The sequence below is a fragment of the Tamandua tetradactyla genome, chromosome 10, assembly GCF_023851605.1.
Source record: "Tamandua tetradactyla isolate mTamTet1 chromosome 10, mTamTet1.pri, whole genome shotgun sequence".
NCBI lineage: Eukaryota > Metazoa > Chordata > Mammalia > Pilosa > Myrmecophagidae > Tamandua > Tamandua tetradactyla.
In genome coordinates this window covers 108609184-108625040 of record NC_135336.1, presented here as the reverse complement: position 1 = coordinate 108625040, position 15857 = coordinate 108609184, and the positions used below count along the sequence as shown (strand labels likewise).

General features: G+C 48.9%; 1 protein-coding gene and 1 pseudogene across 1 annotated transcript in view; both read right to left on the bottom strand.

The window, feature by feature from the left end:
* Positions 1 to 7470, bottom strand: part of PCNT (pericentrin) — a 211165-nt gene extending 203695 nt beyond the window's left edge. Inside the window, exons 1-2 of the mRNA XM_077119263.1 lie at positions 7288 to 7470; positions 4471 to 4683 (exon numbers count right to left, since the gene is read on the bottom strand). Coding sequence (XP_076975378.1) covers positions 4471 to 4683; positions 7288 to 7344 — 270 coding nt within the window. The 5' untranslated portion in view covers positions 7345 to 7470. The remainder of the gene's footprint in view (positions 1 to 4470; positions 4684 to 7287) is intronic.
* A 1063-nt stretch (positions 7471 to 8533) lies between these two features.
* On the bottom strand, positions 8534 to 10215 carry LOC143648788 (uncharacterized; annotated as a pseudogene).
* Positions 10216 to 15857: the final 5642 nt, after the last annotated feature.

Here is a 15857-nt window from a genome sequence, read left to right as displayed (position 1 = left end):
GAAGGTAACGCCTAGCCTTCAAACTTTACATTAAACATGATATTTCCTCTGAAATAGACAAGATATCAAACCTGCTGGGAGGAGGTGGGTTCAGCGTCTGAGCCACACGAGCATGAAGTTCCCACCTCCAAACCAAGTGTGTCAACAGCTTCTTGCTTGCTCAGAAGACTTTCCTCCAGTTCATTTATTCTAGCCTGTGCTTCGGAATGTCAAGTTGACTCTGATTTACAGGCAGATATGCCCTTGTGTCCTTTAAAAACACAAAGATAATTATTTCCTGGCCCTCTCAGAGCTCTGCAGTCCATCAGCCCATCAGCCCATCCCTGCCTTCCTGAGCCACAGCCAGGACATGGCCTCTCGGCGCTCCAGGTACAGATGCAGCCACAACACACCCTCCCCACGGACTCGCCCCCACCCACGTCTGCCAGGCCCTGCCACTTTAACCTCTCAGCCCACCTCCCTTATCTGTAAAGTGACTACTCATATTGACAGCTGTTTAAAGAATAAATAAGATAGTGACTCAAATAGTGGATGAATCCCAATCTCTGAACACGGCCAGTGCCCAATAAATGCGATGCCCTGGCCAAGACCTCTGGCCTCCCCTCTTCCCACAAGGCTGTGCTGTTCCTGGCCAGCACAGGACACACCGTTTTCCTGCCCATTTTCCCACTAGCTGTTCACTCTTGCAAGGACCATTTATCACCAAACCAAGAGGGAACGTGAGCAGTTCAGAATAAACTGCTTTTTTTTTTTTTTAATTTTTCAGAATAAACTGCTTTTTAAAAAGTCGGCCTTTTTGGAGCAAAGCAGAAAATAACTACAATTTAAAAAAGAAGAAACATTTAGAATGTTCTCTATCTTTCAATTAAAAAAAAAAAAGAGAGAGGGCAGGCCACGGTGGCTCAGCAGGTAAGAGTGCTTGCCTGCCATGCCCGAGGACCCGGGTTCGATTCCGGTGCCTGCCCATGTTAAAAGAGAGAGAGAGAAAAATTAGTATTTCTTTGACCTTATCACTGCCTGTCAAATATGGAAGAGGCACTAACATAGCCCATAGACTCTTTCTACCCCACTCCTTCACAAAATCCCACCTCCACGGGCCCTGGAGCCCTGGAGCCCTGGACTTCTTTGTTTTGTTTCACGCAGAAATCCGGGAAGACTCCAGGACTCCGACTCCTGATGAGCTCTCTCCAGGAGTGTATCTCATAACCTCCCCCAGCCTCTCAGATCAACTTTCAAAAGCTTCTCTCTAAACATAGCCTGCAGTTGACCTCACCTCCTTCCAGTTACGGCTGCTTTCCAAGTGCCCCTGACCTTGTCTCTCCCACTTTCCCTGATGACCTGACCTCTGCAGCAGGATCCCCAATACCCCCTACTCCTTCAGGCATTCTCTCAACCTCTCGCTGACCCAAATGTTCTCCAAGAGGACCCGCACAAACAAGTTATGAGAGAGTGAGAAATCTGGCCTCCACTATCCACCACCCATGTACGCAGGTACCCAAATTCCACACCACAAGTGCTGTGGCTTCAGACCTTGAGCCCAGAGCTCCACTGGCAGCAACTTCCTCAACCAGACGACAGTGCTTTGGTGCAACTCCTTTTTAGTCATACAGACTCCTCTCATTTCCAAACTTACCGAGATCACCATCTTTCCCTCCTAGCCCCTCAGTAGGCTGTTTCATACATTTCAGACATTCTTTTGTCATTCTGCATTCCATTCCGGGATCCCCCCAACCTCCAACATAGTCCTGCTTCATTTGCATACACTGAAGTCCACTCTCTGTGCTGTAAGGTCTAGGGGTTTTGACAAACGCATAATGCAATGCATCTATCACTGCACTATCAAACAGAATACCTGCACCATCCTAAAAAACCCCTCGAGCTCCACCTACTCAACTCTCCCTCTCCCTACAAACTCCTGGCAACCCTACAGTTTTGCCTTTTCCAGAATGTCATATACATGGAATCATACAGTGTACAGTCTGTCACTTAGCAACAGGCATTTAAGAGTCATCCATGCCTTTGCAGGGCTTGACGAGTCATTCCTTTTTACTGCTGAATACTATTCATTGTGGGACTATCACATAGTTTGCTTATCCAATTCATCAGCTGAGGGACATCTTGGTGGCTTCCAATGTTTAGTGGTTATGAATAAAGCTGTTATAAAAATAAAATTGCTAAACAAAAAAATACGTGCAGGTTTTTGCGTGGACCTAAATTTTCAAACTAATTGGGGAAATACCTAGGAGTGCAAATGATTTCGGGATTATATGATGACGCTATATTTAGCTTTGTAAGAATGTACTGAACTGTCTTCCAAAGTGGCCGAACCATTTTGCATTCCCACCAGCAATAAATGCCAGTTCCTACTGCTCCACATCCTTGCCAGCAATTGCTATGGTCGGTGTTTTGAATTTTAGCCATTCTAATAGGTATGTAGCGGTATCTCATTATTGTTTTAATCCGCATTTCCTTAATAACAAATGAGCCTGAGCATCTTTTCATGTGCTTATTTTCCATCTGTATAACTTCTTTGGTGAGACGTCTGCTGAGATTTTAATAGGACTGCTTTCTTACTGTTGAATTTTAAAATCTCTTTGTATATTCTGGAGGTAACTCTTTCATCAGATAAGTGTTTTGCAGATCTTTTCCCTCATGTGTCTTATCTTGCATCCCCTTAAAACAGTCTTTCGTAGACACTTAATTTTAATAATTCCAACTTAGCAATTTTTATTGAAGGTCATGCTTTTGGTGTTGTACATAAAAGCATATCACCAAACCCAAAGTCATGTAGATTTTCTCTTAAAAGTTTTAAAGTTCTGTTTTTACAATTAGGTCTAAAACCCATTTTTAGTTGCTTTTTGTATAAGGTGTAAGGTCTGTGTTTAGGTTCTCATTACTAGCTTTCAACTTTTGTCTTAATTTAATTAACATTTTTATTTACTCATTCTTAACATACAGACATATTAGTACATCCCCAGACTGGGGGATAACACTGAAATAAACATGGGATCCTGGGCCAGAAAAGGGGTATTAGTGGGACCACAGGCAAAATGTGAATAGGGTTTATCAATTAGTTCACAGCATCACGTCGATGTCAGCTTCCAGTTTCGACAATAATTATGATTATATAAGATATTCACACTTCAGGAAGCTGGGCAAAGAGTTTCCAGTACTATTTTTTGCAACTTTTCCTAAGTCTGACATTATTTCCAAACAAAAGCTAAAAATTATTAAATTTTTAACTTAAAAGAAAGAATATTTTCTGATTTGAAAGTAAAAACAAAAAAGTCACCTAATAAATATTAATTATCCACTCTGAGTTTTCTCCTCAAAAGCCCAGGTGGGAAACATGCAGCAGACAGCAGGCTGTGGACTCACTCGCCTTCTCTATCTAGCTCCCATCTTCCAGCTCTGACTGAGCCAGGGTCACCTCCCCCCTCATAGCAGCAATGCAAGGACGATGACAAACAGCAACCGACATTCAACTTGAGAGCTTCAGGGACAACAAAGACCTGTGCCCAAAGGGTCCGACACCAAGGCACTCTGGCCAGCTGCTCCTCTGGGGAACATGACAGCACTGTAAGAAGGTCTTCCAGTTGGAAAAGAAGCAGAAATTTCAGATTTGTAGGAATTTACCTCACAGCAATAATTCCGTTTTTTTTAAATAAGAAGACCAGACCCATCATGCTTTGAGACAAATTTTGCCCTTGGCCACCATTTTTCCACTTAGTCTAGCAAACACCTAACCTTACACTGCCCTGTTGCGCACCAGCCAGGGACACTCACGATTCAAGGTCCTTCATTTATGATCCACCCAAGAAGCAGCCCTAAGAAAAGCCAGTCCTAAGGGAAGATAGTAGGCCCAGGGAGGCCAGCAGGCCTGGCGTTCTCAAGCCCTCAAGGCCACAGCCCACTCACCTTAGCTCAGGTCACACCTGTGCAGGTACAGCAAGCAGCATCCCCATCCTCCCCACCCCACGCCACAGTTCACAAGACCTCACAAGGCCTCCAGCAGCAGATGGCAGCACCTCCTCCAACAGCACACGGTTTCTGCAGCACCTGTCACCCCCACCCTTCTCGTTTCATGTTCAAAAGAAGGTAAAGGACAAAGGACAACAAATAAGGTGGATCTGACAGCAGGGTGAACAAGCGTCATGTGTTAAGCTTCAAAAAAATACATGCCAGTATGGCCGATGTTCACAACCTCACATGAAGAACTCCCACTTGGAAAACATCTGCTCCCAAAGAAGACACTGAAACTTGTCTTCAAACAGGCCAATCCAAGAGCTCTCAAAATCTCTATCAATGATAAAACCTTTATTAGAAGTAAAACCATAAGAATTTACTCACCTTTTGTGAAATAAAATAAAACCTCTTTCTCCATTTTGAAAAGCAAAAAGACTACTAGTGAACTGTGCCAGTTCATCCCAGAAGATAAACAATGTTAAGACCCAAGGCTGAGTCACTTACCTGAGCCGCAAATGCCCCTTCCGCCCTGCCAGGCGTGTTACTGCACGATGCACTTTTCCAAACGTCTCCTCCTCCAGGGAGCCCACGGTCCTCAGCAGCTAGCGGATTCTCCTCCTGGACAGGCGCATCGACAACCGTGCCCTTCCTCTTCGCCGTCTTTTTCTTCGAATGCGTACAGTCACCTTTTGTTTTTCTCTGTCGGAAGTGAGCAAGCTGCGCAAAAACGTGGAGAAATAGTAAAGGCAAAGGTAAATGAGAAAAAAGTAACAGAACCACAAAGTCAACAGACTCGTGGGAAACATGAGGCTCCAGAGCTGGCCCCGTGCACTCAGCCACACCTGGCCAGACTCACGCCAACCAACAGACCACTTTCCCACAAGCACTGCTTTCACTACTCTCTATAATGCTAGGACTTAACTTCAGAGGGCTCTCCAAAGAGTCTAACGATGAGGACGTTAGTTGTGCCTCTACAGACAAAGGAAAGCAATACTGCTGATTGGCAGAATAGCTTTTCTAGCCTTTGCCAGTTTACAGAAAGATAAATTTTTTTAAATATATCCAATTAGACTGATAACGTAATCAAGGCACACTTTAAGTTTAAAATTACATAAAAGATAAATCTCTCCTTTTTGCCTCCATTTCCCCCTAGCCAAAACTTCCTAGCCATAGATTCTGAGACAAGGTACAGAAATAGCAAAAAATTAATTAAGCCAGGTCACTCTAACATCTTCCTTTGTGGAATCAGATGTTCTATTTTTCATGACACAGCTCACCAAAGCACCAGGGACCTCCACAGAATGTCGCCCAAGATACAACTTAGTACTATTCGGTTTCTCAAATCCGAGGGTTTTAGACTATGTTCACACATTAATTCCCACTACACCTTATTTAAAAGGTATGAAATCGAACATCAGCTTTTCACAGGAAGACTTCTCCCCCAAATGATAACCATGGCCATAAAGACATCTGATAAAAAAGATGCTCTAAATGATTTACTAAAAGTGCACAATTTCAATGACACAGGAAAATTACATAAGGCCATTTACATGAGAATACTATACTCTTAAGGACAGAGACTACCTTTAAAACCAACCCCATTTTCATTCATTTTATTTTCCTCCACCATCAAATATAACCATGTGGGACAAAGTGGGGCATGTCTGTCATCATCTTGTTTCTTCCTGAAATGATGCTAATCTTCCACCATCATCACTGCTTCTCAAAGCACATTTACTTCATTAATCAACTGCAAGCACAGGGAATGACATAAGTAAACATGAAGCTCTGTGTTCATTTTCATTTCCTAGCCCTTGTATGTGCCAGACACATCCAAGAGGAGAGAAAAAAAGGATGCCATAGAATCCCTTTTCACACCCCAGCCAAAACTCTCACTGTCAGGGGAAGCTGAACAGATGGCAGCACCCTACCCTCTGCCTGTCCCCATCATACACACCGCATTATCCCTGCTGTGGCCTCACACACTTGTTGGTAAGCCTTCTGAATACCTTCTTTATTGTGGTTTCCTCAAAGACCTACTTAGCCCAGAGGATCTATTATTAGATAATCCCTAAGAAATCACCAATATTTGGCTGTCTGACCTCAAACACAATTCCTCTGGTTCTGGGACTCAGCTCGCCCAGTGCTGAGCATTCTTCCCACCGCAGGGCGGGTCCTGGCCTGGGCCCCGTAGCCTCAGGCGGTGGGAGGGGCAGGGATGAACATGCAAACGTCTCAAGTCAGGGTCACCGAGACAGCACGACTCAATCCCCACAATATGCCACAACAAGACTACACAACTATGAGATGCTACTGCGGGCCCCTGATTGTACATCATGTATGGATTGTATGTGTGTGAAGGTTTGTCAATCAAATTTTTTAAAAAACAGGCAGAAAGGAGACGACAGAAGTATCCTCTGGACAAGCCTGACTCTAGCACTACACTGGGTTCAGTGGAGCCTCAACAATCCTGGAACTTAAAAACAACTCAGGGCCGTCCAGGAGAACCCCAGCACAGCCCGGCCTCTCTCCTCCACCCTCACCTGCCCAGCCGCTCCTCCTGCGCCCCAAGGAGAGCCCGGGAGAGGCCCGCAGCTAGATCACGAGGGATCTAGGATCGCTTCTATTAGTTCAGAACTGGGAGGGGCACGAGCCCGCGACGGCGGCCTCCGGGGAAGGGGCGGGAAGCCCAGCGCCTCGGCAAGCACGTGCACGCGCGGCACGCTGACCGCCAGACCGGCCTCGGCAGGCACGTGCACGAGCACGCGCGGCGCGCTGGCCGCGGCCACCTCCCTTCTGCGCTCCCGCCCACACGCGGCGCTGCTGCGCAGGCGCCAACTTTTCCTTGGACGCGCTCGCAAGCGGGCTTCGCAGCGAATCTCGAAAAGAGGCTCAAGTGCCTCGTTTCCGGGGCGGGAGGAAGGTGACTTCGCGGAGTTGACCCCCACCGCGGAGCCGACCCCTAGCCCGGAGCCGCGCTCCCTGGCTTTCCCCGCTCCCCGGTCCCCGGTCCCGAGGTCCTCTACGCAGGCGCAGCACACTGAGCCCCAGCGTTCCCCGCGCCAGCCTCCCCGCGAGCCGCCGTGCGTCCCCGGGCCCTGATTGGCTACGGGAGTAGCGGGGGCGGTCCCGGGCAGAGGGCGGCGTATTCCAGATGGCGGCGGCCAGGAGGCGTCTTCCAGCCGAGCCGGCGGAAAGAGCAAGACTTCGGCGGCGGCCTCGCGTGACCGGCACCCGCTCCTGGCAGGGGCAGAGGCAGGCACTGGAGCCCGCTCTAAGGACTTCGGGCGAGAGGAGGAGGAGGAGGGCCCTGCCATTTACCTTTGCTCTCCCGGCCTCCACCTTCCTCCGCCGCTGCTCTTGGTCATCTTCTTCCATCTCCCCGTGGGGCTTGTCGCGAGCCGCCCGGGAAACAGCGGGGCCGAGGCGGCGCTGGTTTCGCTCTGTTTACACTCCCTCCCCCTCGTCCGGGCTCGCCCTCCCCCCGCGACAACTGTCACGCAGCCGTCAGCCCGCCCCGACGCCCGGCCTCGCCCCTGGCGCACGCGCCTTTTCTGCCAATCAAGAACCGCGTTCTTGCGCACGCGCGCTTGGCCTCCCCGGCGCGCTCCCCGGACAGGACCAATGAGCGAAGGACAGAGGCTTCGGGCTTGGCTCGGGTTGGTCGGTTTCAAATGGCCTTGGCCACTCCTGGCGGAATCCGGAGCGAGCGGTGCAGCTGGGGCGGTACGGCCTGGACGAGGCGAGCGGGCCCCCGGGTGCGTAGGCCCTAGGGACTTGCCGCCCTCTAGTCCTGGACCTGCTCGGGCCTGCATTTCCCGCCCCCCCCCCAGGCCTCCCCTAGGTTCTTCTCCTGTTCGCGCCCCTCTGCCCTCGCTCTGCCTCAGTTTCCTTCTTGGCCCCTGGATACTGACTGCGGACAGAGGGCCGAGGCTGTGGTCATCTCAGCTCACACTGCATCCCCGTGCCGGCAGGCGGTGGCGCAGGGCAGAGTTTGAGAAATAGTCGTACGATGAACCTAACTGAACTCAGGTAGCTGAAGGGTTAGGGTAGAGCGCCCAGGCAGAATCAGGGCGAGAGAAAATTCCGGAGATCACGGCCTGTGCAAAGGAGGGGAGAAAGGGGTGGACAGAGGGAGACTTCAAAGTGAGGCAGGCGGGACAAGGCCTTCACCAACCCCTTAAAGGCAACGTGCCTGGTCCTAGGTGCCCCAACTTCGGCCAAAATTGCCAGGCCTTTAACCCCTGCCTGATAATAAGCGATTAGAGGTGGGCTGCCCCGGAAAGTTGAGCAGTCAACCAATAGTTGACAGCTGGAGACACCTGCTGACCGCATTGCCCACTTCTGGGCAGCAGGCCTTGGGCTGAAGGGCTTTTTTTTTTTTTTTTTTTTTTATTAATATGCTGCAACTTTATTTTTCATACTTAACATGATTTCTGCAGTAACAGCTTTCCTTTCCTTATCCTCCAAGTTTTAAAAATTAGCTTACACTTGTTTTATATGCTTTAGCTTTTTCTTTTTAATTAGAAATGAAACTTTAAATGTAAAGCCAAACGTTCTGTTCAATCACCACCCCTAGTCTCTTCTCTCCTCTCCGTAGAGGGAATCACTGCAAAGACTTTGGCACATACAGTTTCAAATTATTTTTTGTTATTTATTACATACACATATGAATCCATAATCAATGTACAGCATTAGCCTTTGTTTTACTCAAACTTAGAAAAAATGTAGCATAGTATATGCATCATTTTGTGTCTTGAGTTTTTTCACTCAGATGCTTGCAATGTTTTCTTGCTAATATATACATTATTTAACTGTTCTATAATTTTCTGTTGTGCAAATACGACACCCTTTATCTACTCAATTCCTTACTAGTGGCTACTCCATTCCTTTCCTACAAATGTATGGCCATGTTTCTTGACAACATATTCTATTCCACGTAACTATTACATCAACATGAAACAATTTTAATAATTATAGCATTATGTAGGGTATCATATTACACGGTACAAACATGGTAACTTTGTCTCTTCCTTTCTAATTTGTATACCACTTCTTTCACTTTACTGCACTAGTTAGAATCTCCACTCATGACCATGTTTAGCAGCAGAGGTATAGCAGGAGTCGTACTTGCTTCTTAATGAGAAGGCTTTTAAAAGTCCAACAATAGCATATACTATGAGTTTGTGTAGGACAAGTCAGAATTTTATTAATCCTTTCTCCTTATGAAAATTCTTAGATATTAAGTACTGGTCTTCTTTTTAAGGCTTTCCGACATTCATGGTATTTTGTTTTAGAATGACTTTTCTAATGGGCTATGAATCTGAAGGCCTTCTTTATTCTAGGAATTCACAGCACTTTTAATGAGTATGAATTCTCTGATGTCTAATATGGTGTGACTTCTGGCTAAAAGCTTTTCCACACACACTACACTGATAAGGCTTCTCACCCGTATGGATTCTTGCATGTGAAGCAAGAGTTGAGAACTGAGAAAAGGCTTTTCCACAATCATCACAACCATAAGGCTTCTCACCTGTATGACTTCTAATATGTACAGTAAGAGATGAACTTTGAGAGAATGCTTTCCCACATATATTACACTCATAAGGTTTATCACCTGTATGAATTCTCACATGTACAATTAGTGATGTGATTTGAGAAAAGGCTTTCCCACATTTATTACATTCGTAGGGTTTCTCTCCAGTATGAATGTTGTTTAATGAGATACTGCCTCTGGCTGAAGGCTGTTCCACATTCATTGCATTTATAAGGTTTCTCTTCAGTATGAATTTTCTCATGCTCGGTGAGATTAGATTTGTCACTGAAGGCTTTCCCACATTTCTTACATATAAAGGGTTTCTCTCCAGTATGTCTTCTCTGGTGTGTAGTGAGGCTTGATTTCTGAATGAAAGCTTTCCCACATCCATCACATTCATAAGGTTTCTCTCCAGTATGGATTCTATGATGGGTAATCAAGTTTTCCTTCTGGTTAAAGGCTTTTCCACATTCACTGCATATATAAGGTTTTTCTCCAGTATGTATGCTCCAATGTTTAATAAGACATTGTTTTTGGCTGAAGACTTTCCCACATTCTTTACATTCATATTCTTTCTCTCCATTGTGAGTTTTCTCATGTTCTGTGAGATGTGATTTATGACTGAAAGTTTTTTCACATTCCTTACATGCATAAGGTTTCTTTCTAGTATGAAATCTCTTGTGTCTGAGATTTGGCATTTGAATTAAAGCTTTCCCACAAGTATATGATTTCTCTAATGAATACAGAGGTTTTCCATCTGGTTTAAAGCTTTCCCACATTACATTTATATGCTGTTGCCCTGTACGGCTTTTCAAATGTGAAGTAAAAGATGACTACAAAGAGATGTACTACATCCAGGACACTCATATATCATTTCTCTCTAGTATGAATTTTCTCATGCTCCATGAGATTTTGCTTCAGATAAACATATTCCCAGGATCATTACAATACTAATTAATGTATGAATATTCTCATGCTTAATGTGATTTCATGCTGGCTGTAGTATTTCCAATATTGCTTATACAAAGGGTTTTTTTTTTAATAAAGTTTATTGAACACACATGTGAGAAGACATGTAGCACTCTAGCAAGGAAAGATGGAAGGTAAGAAGCCTACACACAGGGTTTTATTCCTTCATGATTTCTCTGATGTGTAACTTTCCCACATTCATTAAATCCAAATGGTTTCTCTCAAGTATTAATTCTTAGGCATCTCCTGAGGTTGAATTTCCAAAAGAAGACTTTGATACTCATTACACTTAAGGGGGATGACTACCATGTGGGACAAACTATGGCAAAACTCACTGTCTTCATTCTTTCTTCCATCGTACTTAGTTAAGCATGAAACAAATTCTTTCAAGTGAAGTCACATTCAGAGAGGTGTTATTTTGAGGAAACAATGTCTGTAGTGTATTTTCCCAACTTTCTCTCCCTCCATCTTAAGGCCTGTGCTGTCATGAAAGTAGACGTAACTTCACTCATAAGCCTTTTGTTATGCTGTTCTTTTTGCTTCTTACTGTCTTAGGTGTCAAATAAAAACTGAGGGACTTTGTCACAAGGAGATCTATCTGTCTTGAAAGAAATGTTAAAAGAAGTTCTTCAGAGAGTGAAAAATTATCCAGGCCAGAAACTCAGATCTACATGAAGAATGGAAGAGTGTTAGAAAAGATGAAATGTCTAAAATCAATAATCTTCCATCTTCCAACTTAGGAAACTTGACAATATCTCCTTTACATTTGTTCCATCATTCATGCTCTCCTTGCTTCAACTGAGGATCACATCCCGTTTAGTGATTTCACAACCAGTAAGTGGGGAAATGGTATCACACCTGAATGTTATGCTGGGGACAAAGCAACACCCCATAAATCAAACCTGAAACCTTCAGGCTTCTGAAGAAGAAAATGTAGATTCCAAAGATGCACAAGTTAACTGGCTGATATTTTTGTTGCTGTTGATTGTTTTAATGATCCAAAGCCTATTCCATTGCTCCCAACATTGGTGTGAATTATCCTCCCAAGGAAACTTGGCCTCCTTTTCCTAAACCTGCCCGGCACTTAGGGTTAGTGAACCCGATGCAGGAAAGAAAACCATTTCAAAGGCCTCGGGCTAGTCTACTTTGGGAGTCACGGCCCGAGACTGAGCTGGGACTTCATGAGGCTTCCCGAGCACTGCTGGATGAGGGAGAATAATCTTTTTGGTGTGACCGCTACTAATCGCTGATACGACCCAAACCTCCGGGAGCCATTTTGTCCGCTTCTGCTGGCTCTCCTACGTTTCACCTTGAAGGGCCTTTTGAATAGCACATCTCTTTGTCCACTTCTCAGGTTCCCTTTTCTTGGGGGAAATTTTTTTTGAGGGAGGACTTCAAAAAGGAAGGTTACTGAGGTGAACAACAGTCTCCGCCACTGCAGCTCGTCCTGGAGCTGCAGTAAATTTGGTTTCACACCCCACGTACATTCTAGATTCCCCTTACCCTCGGCTAGAAACCTCTGGTGGCTTATCTGGTGGCTTAGCAGGTAGTGGGACCCAAGCCATCATCCCAGAGGCGTCTGATCCCTGGTCGCCCACCATGCCCTTCTTAGGCTAGGGGTGCTGTATGTGTTCATTTCCCATTCACCACTAGGCGAGGTACTCTCAGGAGACAGCTAGCATTATTTAGAGTTCAGTTGTGTTCTTTCCCTGCCCCTGTTCATCTTCTCTCTCCTGCTGATCCCTGGAGATGATCCCAAATGCCCGGGGCAGACAGAGTTACTAGTTCAGTGGGAATCTTGAAACCCAGACGTCCAGCCCTACAGAGCCCAGGGTTGCACGGACAGGAAGCACAAAGTCCCCCAGTGGGCCACGTGGGGGGGGGGGGTCGCTCTTGGACGCATGTGTTCTTCCTGTTGGGGACAGGGTGTCATATAGGAGTCTCTGTTTTAAAGCATTTACTCCAGTCCTGTGGCTGTGCTGTAAAGCAGTGCCTCAACTGATGTGTCATGAGGGATCCCATGCTAGTAGATCCACCACTCTAAGCTCCCAGAGAAGAGGGCAGGCTGAGACTCTGCAGGCAGGAAAGGCAAGCTCATACTTGGAATATGTGTCTGTTCCGGTTAAAGTGAACGCCGGGACCCCCAAGATGAAAGACTGACATCACAGGTTTGGTTGGTCTCCAAGGATGCAGCCAGGTAGGCAACTAAACACCCTTCTCGTTTGGAGGCAGCAGTAGCTATATCAGGTTTGGTGGGCTCCCAACCTCCATCTCTGCCACATGGACACAAGGCCCCACTGCAGTGGCTGATGGGCAAGGCAGGTGGCATCAACTGGTCTTCGTTGTTCCTTGTGTTTGTTGGTGGATGGTCTGTTGGGCATTCAGATGATGCGGGATTACCACTTCAGAATATCTGTGTATGTCTCCAACCCAGACCTCCTTGTATCCACTTCTCACATATTCCAGAATACTGACCATCCAACCAGGCCACTCACCACTCCAAAACAATCTGCAGAAGCCAACAGCTGGAGACATCAGCTGACCACACTCCCGCCTCTGGGCAGCAAGTCCTTCCTTGAAAGAGGGGACACATCCTGGTGTCTGTACCATGGGATGGGCATGAGAGAAACCTGTTCCGGTGTCTGGGAGCATAGGGAAGGGAAAAGTGGGTTTAAAGGGTATACGTTGTTTTCAGCATGACATTGGGCAATGAGTGTGTGAATCACTAACTGGTTGCTAAAACAGGAAACAGGTTGCCCTGCATTGCCACCTGAAGGGTAGACAGGGTCACTCTTTTCGATGCATATAACAATATGGGAGGTAAATGAAACTTCGCTTTTAATGATCATGCTTCCTAGATGCTCATTCTCAAGAGTGTTCATCGAGAACTGGCCCCTCAAATTTTCTAGAACTTGGTCACCCTGGCACAGAAAGGCTAGTCCTTTGGGCTCAATTCTGCAGATGTGCTGTGCTTGGAGGGACAGCTGTGGCCAGCAAAATAATGGCCCCCAACTACGTCCTTATCCCCAGGTCTGTGAAGACAGTACCTCAAACGGCAAAAGAGACTGCAAATGGGATTAGGTGAAGGATTTTAAGATCCTGGATCATACAGGTGGCTGGGTGAGATCACAAGGGGTCCTGTGGCAGGGGGGCAGGAGTACGTGCAGCCTTGAAGGTGGAGGAAGGGGCCACAAGCCAAGGAGCCTCCAGGAACTGGAAAAGGCAATGCGACGTTTCTCCTCTAGAGCCCCCAAAGGGGCACAACTCTGCCGACACCTTGAGTTTAACCTACTGAGACTCATTTCTGACTTCTGCTGCCCAGAACAGAAGACAGTAAATTTGTGTTGTTTTGAACCACTTAATCTGTGGTAATTTGTTATGGTAGCTACAGAAAACTCATACTAGAGATTCCCCTTTTGCCTTCCTCCTCCACGAGTAGGCTAGGGGTTGGCATGGTGGATACGGGAGGCATGACACCCGCCGCTGCACCCCCAGACTGCCAGAGCTTCCTGCAGCCTTCCCCCCCCCCCCCCCAACAGCCAGCCTCTTCCTCCTTGGCCAGCAGGGCCTCGAGGGCAGGGAAGGGGGCCGGACAAGAGAGGTCGGTGGTTGAACAGAAGGAAAACAAGACAAGCAGGGAGGGGTTCCGCTGGTGGAACAAGGCAGAGCCCCCTGCACCCCACCTCCTCTCCTGCACATGCCGCCGTCCCCCGCGGCCCGCAGGGGCTGCGCCCATCTCGTGGCTCCTGTTCGTCACCCTCCCCCCACGGCTGCCCCACACGTCATGTGCACGTTCCTCGCCTTGACAATTTTATCCCGCCTTGACTATTTTATCCCCGCCACCGTGGGGCAGAGCCCCTTGCGGTCCTTACTTTCAAATGAGGAAACTGAGGCACAGAGCCTAGCTACCTCGCCTGGAGGCCGCGGCGGTGGGGGCCGGGTCCCTCCGCATCAGCTGTGGTGGGGGGTCCGGAGAGGACGGGCGAGCAGGACCCTGCACCGCCCGCTGGGGGCGAGCCGGCCGCGGGGTCCCGGGCAGCAGGGCCCAGCCGGACCTCCCCAAGCCCGGCGCTCGGCCACGGACCGCGCAACTGCTGCCCCCGCCAACCCGCTTTCCAGTCCCGCCCCGCGGCGGCTCTGAGGACTCCGGGCCCGCCCTGGCTGTCCCGCCCCGGCTTCCCGTGGCTGCAGCGCTCCATCCCAGGGGGTCCCCGCGGGGGGGCAGGGCGGGACGCGCTCGTCTCCCCGGCGCTGCCCGAAGTCCGCTGGGGCCGACGGCCAAGGGGCCCTGCTGCGCGGAGGGAAAGGCTGCCTGCCTCGGCCCAGCACGTGCGGGGGCAAAGGAACAGGGGACCTGTCCCGCCGCCCCCACGCCCCGTCCCCCCACGCACCGCCGCCCCTCCTCCTACCCTCTCCCCCTCCCACCCCTCGCCACCTCCCCCTACCCATCCCGCCGCGCTCTGCCCTGGGCCTCCTCGCGCCTTGTCCGCCTCCACCGCTCTCCTGGCCCCCAGCAATCCTATCCTCCCCTTTCCCTCACCCCCGCACACGCACGTGCACACACACGCGGAAAGCGGAAGCACGCAGTCAGCCAGTGCCCCAGAAGGGTGCGGAGCACTGGAGAGAGGATGGCTGCTCAGGAGGGAAGAGAGGGGACGGGGGCAGCCGGCTGCGCGTACCTCGTGTCTACACCGCGTCTCCCCGTGTCTGCCCTACGTCTACACCGCGTCTCCCCGCTTCTGTGCCTGCGTCGGGACCGGCCTCCCCGCAGTCAAGGGTGCCCGGCTTGCCTTGCCACTGGCTTTCGCTCCCCTTCAGGACGTGCATCTCTGGGGCGGGTGGGGTTCCCCACATATGCAGACTTGGGCCTGCCAGAGACCCAACTGCGGGGCCTGCGCTGCACCCGCGTGGGCACCCACGCAATCTACGCACCCCGAGGCGCCGCCCCCGTCCGCCTGTAGCGGAGCCTCCTAGGGCCCCGCGGCGCCCGACCCCCTTCCCCGCAGCCTCAAGCCTCCAGCCCCTCTTTCCCCGGCCCCTGCCTCGATCGCTGGTTCTCCAAAGTCTTCACGAGCTCTTGACAGCAGTCCCTCCGGGTGAACGGTGTTCTGTTTTGTTTTGTTTTTTCTAACTTTTGTTGTGAAATATATACAAAAAAAGCAATAAATTTAAAAGCACATCGTAATGATTGTAAGATTTCAGAGTTTGCTGTGGGTGAAAGTTCCACAGCTTCAGGGTTTCCTTCCAGCTGCCCTGTTCTCGGCCTGGGAGAGGCCTCTTCTCCTAATCCTCCCTCTCCTGGCCCTCTCTGTCTCTGAGGCCTTGGGCCCTGCCAGGGCCAGTTCATGTTGCAAAGGCCGAGGCCCACTCGTTTCTAAGTCCAGCC